This window comes from Martes martes, assembly GCF_963455335.1.
Source record: "Martes martes genome assembly, chromosome: 2".
Lineage (NCBI taxonomy): Eukaryota > Metazoa > Chordata > Mammalia > Carnivora > Mustelidae > Martes > Martes martes.
The window spans coordinates 89,357,394-89,367,047 of record NC_137889.1 but is presented as its reverse complement, the minus strand read 5'-3'; the positions used below and the strand labels follow the sequence as shown (position 1 = coordinate 89,367,047).

Sequence of the window (9,654 nt, the reverse complement as noted above, 5' to 3'; positions counted from 1 at the left end):
TAGCATCTGTATTATATTCTGACTAGCACTCTTTAAATTTTTTCTAATTTGTAATTACTCTATTCAATAATTACAAAGATTATTCCCATGGTCCCAATAGGTTCAATTGTTGCTGTGTTTCTTTTTCATGTTACAAGTTTATTTCTTCCTTAGACTAAGCAAATTAATTAGTAGCTAACCTGGATATCATGGTAACAACATCTTTTACTCAGCAGTAAGCAGACCATCTATCCAGAATGTGTAATTACTGAAAGATTAAGGCAATGCCACAGGTTGTTTACAAGATGTGTTTACTTGCTACATTCCCTAAAGCACTCAGAATTTAAATCAGAGTTATCATATAGTACATTATTACTTGAGGTTTCTGTGTAAAGTATTAAAGAATATTTTAATTGTCCCTTTTTATGTTTAGATGTACACATTTTAAACATCTTTTCAGAATGTGTTTTAATATGCACATACCAAAGGTCCTGCATTCAGATTATCTCCTGAGAGTGTGGGGGCTTGGTTCCAAATCTGGCAATTTGACTGTTCCTCTCATTGTTTCTATGAATGTAGGCATCTTCTGTTAATGTCTCCTCTTTCTTTCCTTCCTTGAAAATCTTCATTTTCTATCAATTACTCACTAGACTTTTCAAAAAAAAAATCTTGTGGGTTTTTCTTTTCTAATCATCACTGGTTGAGTGATTGCTGTCACTGCCTTCACTGTCACTCTCACTGTCACTTCCATTGTTGCCATTACTGGACTTGATCTTGCTGTGACTCTTATTACTGTCAGATGTACTGGTACTACTGCCATTGCTGTCACTGTTGCTGCTGTCACTGCTATTGCTGCTGTCACTGCTGTCACTGTTGCTGCTGTCGCTGCTGTCACTGCTGTCGCTGTCGCTGCTGTCACTGCTGTCACTGTTGCTGTCGCTGCTGTCACTGCTGTCGCTGTCGCTGCTGTCACTGCTGTCGCTGCTGTCACTGCTGTCGCTGTCGCTGCTGTCACTGCTATCACTGCTGTCACTACTGTCACTGTCGCTGCTGTCACTGCTATCACTGCTATCACTATCACTGCTGTCACTTTCACTGCTGTCACTGCTGTCACTGTCACTGCTGTCACTATCTGATTTGCTATTGCTGCTGTCACTGCTGTCTGATTTACTGTCACTGTCACTACTGTCACTGCTATCACTGCTGTCACTATCTGATTTGCTATCGCTGCTGTCACTGCTTTCTGATTTACTGTCGCTGCTATCACTGCTGTCACTATCACTGCTGTCACTACTATCTGATTTGCTGTTGCTGCTATCACTGCTATCTGATTTACTATCACTGTCACTACTGTCACTGCTATCACTACTGTCACTACTGTCACTGCTATCACTACTGTCACTACTGTCTGATTTACTGTCGCTGCTATCACTGCTGTCACTGCTATCATTGCTTTCACTACTGTCTGACTTGCTGTCACTGCTGTCACTACTGTTGCTGCTATCACTACTGTCACTACTGTCTGATTTACTGTCACTGCTATCACTGCTGTCACTGCTGTCATTGCTTTCACTACTGTCTGACTTGCTGTCACTGCTGTCACTGCTGTCACTGCTATCACTGTTCTCTGACTTGCTGTCACTGCTGTTACTACTGTCACTACTGTCTGACTTGCTGTTGCTGCTGTCACTGCTGTCGCTACTGTCACTGCTATCACTGCTATCACTGCTATCGCTGTCGCTGCTGTCACTATCACTGCTATCACTACTGTCACTGCTGTCGCTATCACTGCTGTCACTGCTATCACTGCTGTTGCTACTGTCACTACTGTCACTATCACTGCTGTCACTACTGTCACTGCTGTCACTGCTATCACTGCTGTCACTGCTATCACTGCTGTCACTGCTGTCACTGCTATCGCTGCTGTCACTGCTATCACTACTGTCACTGCTGTCGCTGCTATCACTGCTGTCACTGCTATCACTGCTGTCACTGCTGTCGCTATCACTGCTGTCACTGCTATCACTGCTGTTGCTGCTGTCACTACTGTCACTATCACTGCTGTCACTACTGTCACTGCTGTCACTGCTATTGCTGCTGTCGCTACTGTCACTGCTGTCACTGCTATCGCTGCTGTCACTACTATCGCTACTGTCACTGCTGTTACTACTGTCACTGCTGTCACTGCTATCACTGCTGTCACTGCTATCACTGCTGTTGCTACTGTCACTACTGTCACTGCTGTCGCTACTGTCACTGCTGTCACTGCTGTCGCTACTGTCACTGCTGTCGCTGCTGTCGCTACTGTCGCTGCTGTCACTGCTGTCACTGCTATCGCTGCTATCACTACTGTTGCTGCTATCACTGCTGTCACTGCTGTCTGATTTATCTTTGCTGCTGTCTGATTTGCCATTGGCATCACTCCTGTTGTTACCATTGCCATTACTGTCACTATCATTAGCATCTGATGTGCTATCACTGTCGTTATCACCTCCTCCATTTGAGTCACTGTCATTGCCATTATCTTTTGATTCATCAGAGTTATAACCAGTGTCTCCTTGGCTATTGCTGTCATTGTCACCTTCAGAATCAGCATCATCATTGCCATTAGAGTCATCACTACTGTTGGGATCATCTCCTTGCATAGATTTGTCATCAAACTCGTAACTGTCATATCCATCACTATTACTTTCACTGCCTGTTTTGCTGCGTGTAACCTTATTTCCAGGTTCTGATTTCTGACCAAGCCCTTGTATGTTGTCAGTCTCTCCTGGTGTCTTGACATTTCCTTTCCCCATGACCATTCCTTGTTGTCTTTTACTCTCTTTATCTTCACTGACTTTCCCAGCTTCTTTGGTAATGTTTCTGTTGCCACTACTGGGACCTTCCATTTCTATTCCCTGTGGAAAGATGGAGAAAAGAATGATTAGTTAGTGGATGGTATGCTGCAAAATTGCATTGGTCTGTGGAAGACAAGACTGTGGAATGTGACCAGAAAAACAGAAGTTCACCTTCTAGTACTTCATAAACTTCTGTTTGTAAAAACATGCTTTATTCACCTGCAAGAATTCTGGTGTTTAGATCATATAACAACCCATTCACATTTTTACACAGTAGGAACTTGTGTGAACAGTTACATGGTGCATCAGTTATTAGGATTAGACTTATAGAATTCTAACCAAATTTTCAGAAGCGTCTGTTTTTAAAATTGTTCTGGGGGTACCTAGGTGGTTTAGTTGGTTAAGCATCTGCCTTTGGCCCAGGTCATGATCCAGAGTCCTGATATCAAAACCCACATCAGACTCCCTGCTCAGTGAGGAGTCTGCTTCTCTCTGTCCCTCTGCTGCTCCTCCACCCCCACCCCACTTGTGCTCTCTCACTCTCAAATAAATAAAGAAAGAAATAAAATCTTTTTAAAAAATTGTTCTGGGGGCGCCTGGGTGGCTCAGTGGGTTAAAGCCTCTGCCTTCAGCTCAGGTCATGATCTCAGGGTCCTAGGATCGAGCCCTGCATCTGGGCTCTCTGCTCAGCAGGGAGCCTGCTTCCCTCTCTCTCTCTCTCTGCCTGCCTCTCTGCCTACTTGTGATCTCTGTCAAATAAACAAAATCTTAAAAAAAAAAATTGTTCTGTATCAGAGTCTAATAGGGACTCTAACTTTCCCATTAAATATTCAAGTAATTTCTGTGCAAAAACAGATGAATGCTTATTATGATTTATTTTTGTCTTACCATCAGTGAATGGAGGGGGAGAATTTAAACTGCCATTTGAAAGAAATCAGCTTTACAAACTAACCTTATCTTGACTCTTCCCAGTAGCACCTAGCTCTGATTCATCAGTGATTTTCTTTTCCACAACATTGTTTGCTTTGTAATTGGGCTTTTGCATGTCCTCTATTATTGGGCTAACTTTGTCTTTAGAAATACCATCAGAATCCTCCTCACTCTTGGAGGTGTTGTCTCCATCGATGTCATGGGGATCTTCTTTGTCTTCTGGGTCATCATCTTCACTACTAATTGAATTTTGACCTAAGCTGTTATCATTGTCATCTTTTCCATGAGGCTGACCCTCTTGGCCCTTCCTGTTATCAGTACCCTCTTTTCCATTCCCTGTTTCTTCACCTTCATCATCACCAGAGCCTGTTTCTTCATCCTCCTCTGCTCCATTTCCACTAGGACTCCCATCAGAATTATCCAGACCAGCATCTTCTCCATTGCCAGCTCTACTTCTTCCTGGTGTTACTTCTGCCTCCTGATTCCCATTTCCCTCACTTTCTCTCTGAGGTGTTATTTCACTTGTATCACCCTCATTTCTACAGGCATTCCTATTTATTTCATCCTCATGGCCTGTACTATTATTGCTTCTACCTATTTGATGGTCTTCTTCTTGGACAACAGTGGCATTCTCACTCTGACTTGCATCTTCAACAACTCCTCCGTTGTTTAAATTCTTGTCAGCATTTCTATTAATATTGCTTCCATTTGCTATTCCAGCATTGTCGATGATGCTTACTTGTCCCCTGATGCCATTTGCTGTGGTGCTACCTTCTTTTCCATGTATCCCATCATAACCATATGTTTCTGGTTTTCCTGTGACCCCATTTTGGTCCACACTATTCCCCTCGTCATTTACTAATGTGGAATCTGTAGAAGAACTTTTCCATCCTATTTCTACCCACTCAGAGCCATTTCTTTCTTCTTTGTAACCATCTCTGGTATATTGTTGCCTTCTTCTTTCATTTTCATGGGGGTCACCACTTTCTTCAGTGGTATCATTGGCATTTAACTGACCCTGGAAAAGAGAAACAATTCAAAATAATTTGTAGATTTTATCTTGAAATAACAAAGACTGAAAAGGTAAGCATCAGTTTTCTGGAAGTTAATAGAATTTAGGGGCATCTGGGTGGCACAGTCAGTTAAGCATCTGCTGCAATAGGTTAAGTGTCCTGGGATGGAGTCCCATGTCAGGCTCTCTGCTAGGTGAGGAGTCTGCCTCTCCCTCTGTCCCTCCCCGACTCATGCTCTCTGTTGTGATCTCTCTCTCTCTCAAATAAATAAATAAGTAAATAATAATAAAAAAAAAGAATTTAAAAGCAGCTTAGAAACACATTTTGTACCCTATACCTGTACTGGCACTTTTGCTTTTTCCAGAAGATTTAAATTTGTAGATTTGTCAACAGCATGTCTCTCCAGTGGCTTGATTTGAGGAACCTACCAAAATGAAAATATTGGAAATTGAAAACATTCTAACTTTGTGTACATGCATGCATGCACACATGCACACATACATACAGACACACATTTTTCTCTAAATGAAGAAAAATATATAATGCAAAGGCCAAAGTAATATCTAATCAAGCTTGTTACACAGCTTATGTAGAATTTAAACTGGGCATACAGATAATTCTCACAATGGTATTACTGATTTTATTGATATTAACCAGACCACTTATCTCAAGGAGGATTTTCTTTTATAAAAATGAGGAGATAGACCTTTGATGTTTCTGTACAAACCTCCCACACTAGCACAAGACCCACCTTAAGTATAATCCTGACCAAACCTCTAAGAAAATACAAGGTATGACCAGAGCCAGTGAAGAAACAAAATAAAGTAATATGCTACTTCACTCCTTCAGGAGCACATTTGAAATAGTTGAGAAAATTCTCAACTGCATAAATACCAAGTTGTTTGATAGTATGAAAACATACCAAAATGTTACCCATAGCAGGGTAACATAATTACAAATGGTTTAATTTTCCTAATTTTTTTTGTTGGTGTTTATCTGTATATTCTAAATTTTCCCCAATGAGCATTAAAAACAAAATTATCTGAGTGAAACATTAATTTTCTCCTACATTGAAAAAATCCTTATTTTTTCCAAATCATTCCTTGAAAACTTCCTTTAAAATGTAGGCTTCAGGGCACCTGGGTGGCTCAGTGGGTTGAGCCTCTGCCTTCGCTCAGGTCATGGTCTCAGGGTCCTGGGATCAAGTCCTGCTTCGGGCTCTCTGCTTGGTGGGGAGCCTGCTTCCTCCTCTCTCTCTCTCTCTCTGCCTGCCTCTCTGCCTACTTGTGATCTCTGTCAAATAAATAAATAAAATCTTTTTTAAAAATATGTAGGCTTCATTGATATTATAATGAAATTCACAGGACATGAGCAAAGATGGCTGAAGTCTCCATGACTTTTGGGCATTGAATATAAATCTGAATGAATTTTACAAATTTGTGTGTTATCCTTGTATAGGGGCCATGCTAATATTCTCTGTATTATTCCTATTTTAGTATATGTGCTGCCAAAGCAAACACAAACTGAATAAATTTTAAAAGTAATAATCCATCTGACAAGATATTAGTTTCATTTAGAGGAATGGGAGAATGAATTGGAGTGCATATTTGGGTTTGATGAGACCCCTAAAGATATCTCATAAAGTCTTTCATGCAAATCTAAATGTTTAGGCACAGTTTGTCTTCCAAGTCTTAAGGAAATGTATATTATTTAATGTTAGGTTAAAAGAGATAACAAAGTGAGGAGATTTTCTGAGGAATACATACTTACTGGAATAGCCCATGCTGCTGCCCAAATGCAAAAATATATAATTATCTTCATTTTCTTTAGGAATGTTAATCAACCTGTTTATAATGAAAAAAGAACAGCAAAAATTACTTATAAAGAAAAAGATGATAACCATGGTAAGGTATTATTTCAGTCAGTTAGCTTTTGACTTTTTCCTGGGCAGGGAGTATATATCCAAAATGAGAAGAAGGCTATCAAGACTCAGTGTCACAGAACATACCTGGAGTGCTCCCAGAGACATACGGAGGCATCATCGGGCTCAGCACTGGGGTAGCTAACTAGACTTTTTCTGCCTATGCCAATGAAGGGACACAGCCATGTAGTTACAAACGATACAACCATAACTTTGTTTTGCTATTTTTGATGGTGATGACATTTTTTTCTGAATAATTTTAATCAGGTATTAAATAATTCTAAGATTATCACTAAAAGAGGAATCATTTATCATCCCCATCACAAATCCACAGAAGTGGGCTATAGGACACTGTGAAGGAAAGAAATTACTAACATCAGGTAGCCTTGGCTAGTGGAAGGAACACGAAGTTTGGATTTAGAGACCTAGGTTCAAGTTCTATCTCTGCTACTTGTTGCCAGAACTTGAGAAATTTAAGTAGTTTTATTAAGCCTTTGTTTCCTCCATCTGGGATAATAATACCTACACTTTGGGATTATCCCAATTATGTTAGCAGAAGAATCTTCTCTGAGGAGCATTCTCTGACTCCTTTTCAAAGGGCATTTGGTGTCTCTATCCTTTTTACACCCAGAAACTTCTGCAAACCTCGCTGGTAACATATTCTACCATTTTAACATAACCTGGTTACTTATATATTCTCTGACCTACTCCTAAAACCTAGGAGAATGTGTTGTAATCACTATATTCTAATACATAGCACAGAAAGAGTTGTTTTATGAATATTGTTGGCAAATACTTATTAGTATAAGCATACTTAGCACTGTTCTGGGTATTTAGCAATCCCTTTATAAATGATAGCAATTATTATATGGAGCTTCTAAAAACATGATCCTTTATTCCTGTTAGAGTTCACATTCAGAAATGGTATAATATATATTTTGATACATTGGAATAGACATTGTATAGTCCGTGTGAATCAAAAATTTAAATTACCATTACTGAAAATTAGATTTCTTGGTGTAATGATACTATTACCACAGAAAGGAAGAAAGAGTTTTACTCCTATTTCATGAACTCCCACTGAGTTTATAGATTAAAATCATGCATGTCATAAAATAGCTTTGATTGAATTTAATGTTGATAATGGAAACATAATAAAATTTTAGTGAATATCAACTGTCATAGAATTATTGGCACTTCCTTACAGGAGAGAGGACATGATTTCCGAGAGGAAAAAAAAAATGGGCTTACTCTGGGGCGTAGATGTTGAAGGGCAGCTGTTTAGTAAGCAGGTATCATACAGAACTTTGCAGTACAAAGCCTAATTATTACATAGACTCTGCTGAAGGCTAGTGTACACTTATTTGGACCATGGTGTCCATTTGGACAACAATGGTGTCCTAGAAAGGTACCTGTGGTGAAGGTCACGGTTATGTGCATTCCGTACTAAACCACAATCCTGCGATCTGACTACTTTGGTTCTCTTTCAGACCCACTCCAGAACGATTGCATAGTGCACCATGATGCCTGCCACTATATTCTCAGGCAGGTAAATAGCTCAAAAGACTGCTATAGAAATGGCCCCAGTTTTGTCAGCCCAAAACCTCTTTCATTTTCTAAACCTGTTATGATATCATGAAACAGAAAAAGTATGGGATAGAGGTCAGAATTTCCAGATATCTTAAGTAGACATATTTTAATCTAGCTTTAAAAACCCTCATGTCAGTTGGCAAAAAATACCTGATATTTTAGGCTGAAGTTTGGTGATTCAGGGACCAAAAAATTAAATGTAAACTGGGATGCAGTCATTCATTCAACATTTGAAGACCTAACATGGACCAGATACTGAGCCCTGGAAATAGATATGAGCCCTACCCTCATGGAGCTTGTCACTGAATGGATTAGCCAAGCTTTGAAGTAAATGTACTATAATGTGTTGAATGAAATTCCCAAATCCATGTTTATTTCCCAAGTCAGTGTTTAAATGTCACTATCGTCACTATTTGAGATTGGAAGAGATTGTGTCTTTACTTTTTTATTAAATGCCATCACATCTTATATTGCAATGGTAAGGCTAAAAAATGTCTTTAATTAGATTCAAGATTCTTAAAGATGGTTTTTGTAGATAAAAATACAGTAATGGAGCTATCGTGAATTATGTGTAAAATATTCTAATTCCTTATTTCATTGTTAATATTTTAAATTTATAACATTTTCTTCATCTTATGTATTGTCTTCCTATTAGCAACTGATATTTTAACACAGTGGCTGTAATAAAATTCTTATTCTTCAGTGATCCAATATTTTGCTAGATGGGATTAGCATCCCTTACCATATAATTTTCTGTTATCTTTTAACATGTAGTCTTGATTTGCCAAGTCAAAGGGGAAGGAAAAAATCTAAGCATAAGGATTTTTCACTTCATAAAATCAAGTCAGCTTCTTCTCTGAAATTAAAATTTCTACAGGAATCAGTTGGTTCTGAGTAAAGACGAGATTTCATCTTACCTTAAAAGCCTTCAAAGGGACTTTGAAAATCCAGGATTTCTTATCTTTCGCATTGAAGACTGAGAGTGGCTCACTGTCCTGGACATTTGCGTGACAATTTTGTACCTGCTGAAATTTAAACTCAGTTTGATAATTTTCTCAACCAATCACTGTTTAGGATCCCTGATATGGGGTTATAAAGTGTCACCATGTCTATGAAGCACATAATAACTTCCCCCACTTCCTTCACATACTGACATGTATTTGTTCACTGAACCATTCGGTTCCAAAGGGACTAGACTTACTTTCACTTAATTAAATAGCTCCTAGAAGGCTGTTTTGCATCTTAAATATAGAGAATCAATGTAACATATCTGAAAAGAGCCACTTAAACTCTATCACCCTGACATTTCTTGTCTTACTAAGGTTGGCAATCTAAGAAAACTCTAGGTTTCTTTAGTAAATATGACTGCCTATTTAAGACT

General features: G+C 39.0%; 1 protein-coding gene across 1 annotated transcript; it reads right to left on the bottom strand.

The window, feature by feature from the left end:
- Positions 1 to 665: 665 nt before the first annotated feature.
- DSPP (dentin sialophosphoprotein) lies at positions 666 to 6,583 on the bottom strand (the record flags this gene model as incomplete). The annotated part of the gene is made up of 6 exons (XM_080796332.1): positions 666 to 1,192; positions 1,301 to 1,387; positions 1,808 to 2,856; positions 3,764 to 4,767; positions 5,100 to 5,186; positions 6,533 to 6,583. The coding sequence occupies 6 exons, from the start codon at positions 6,581 to 6,583 to the stop codon at positions 666 to 668; spliced, it is 2,805 nt and encodes a 934-aa protein (XP_080652458.1).
- Positions 6,584 to 9,654: the final 3,071 nt, after the last annotated feature.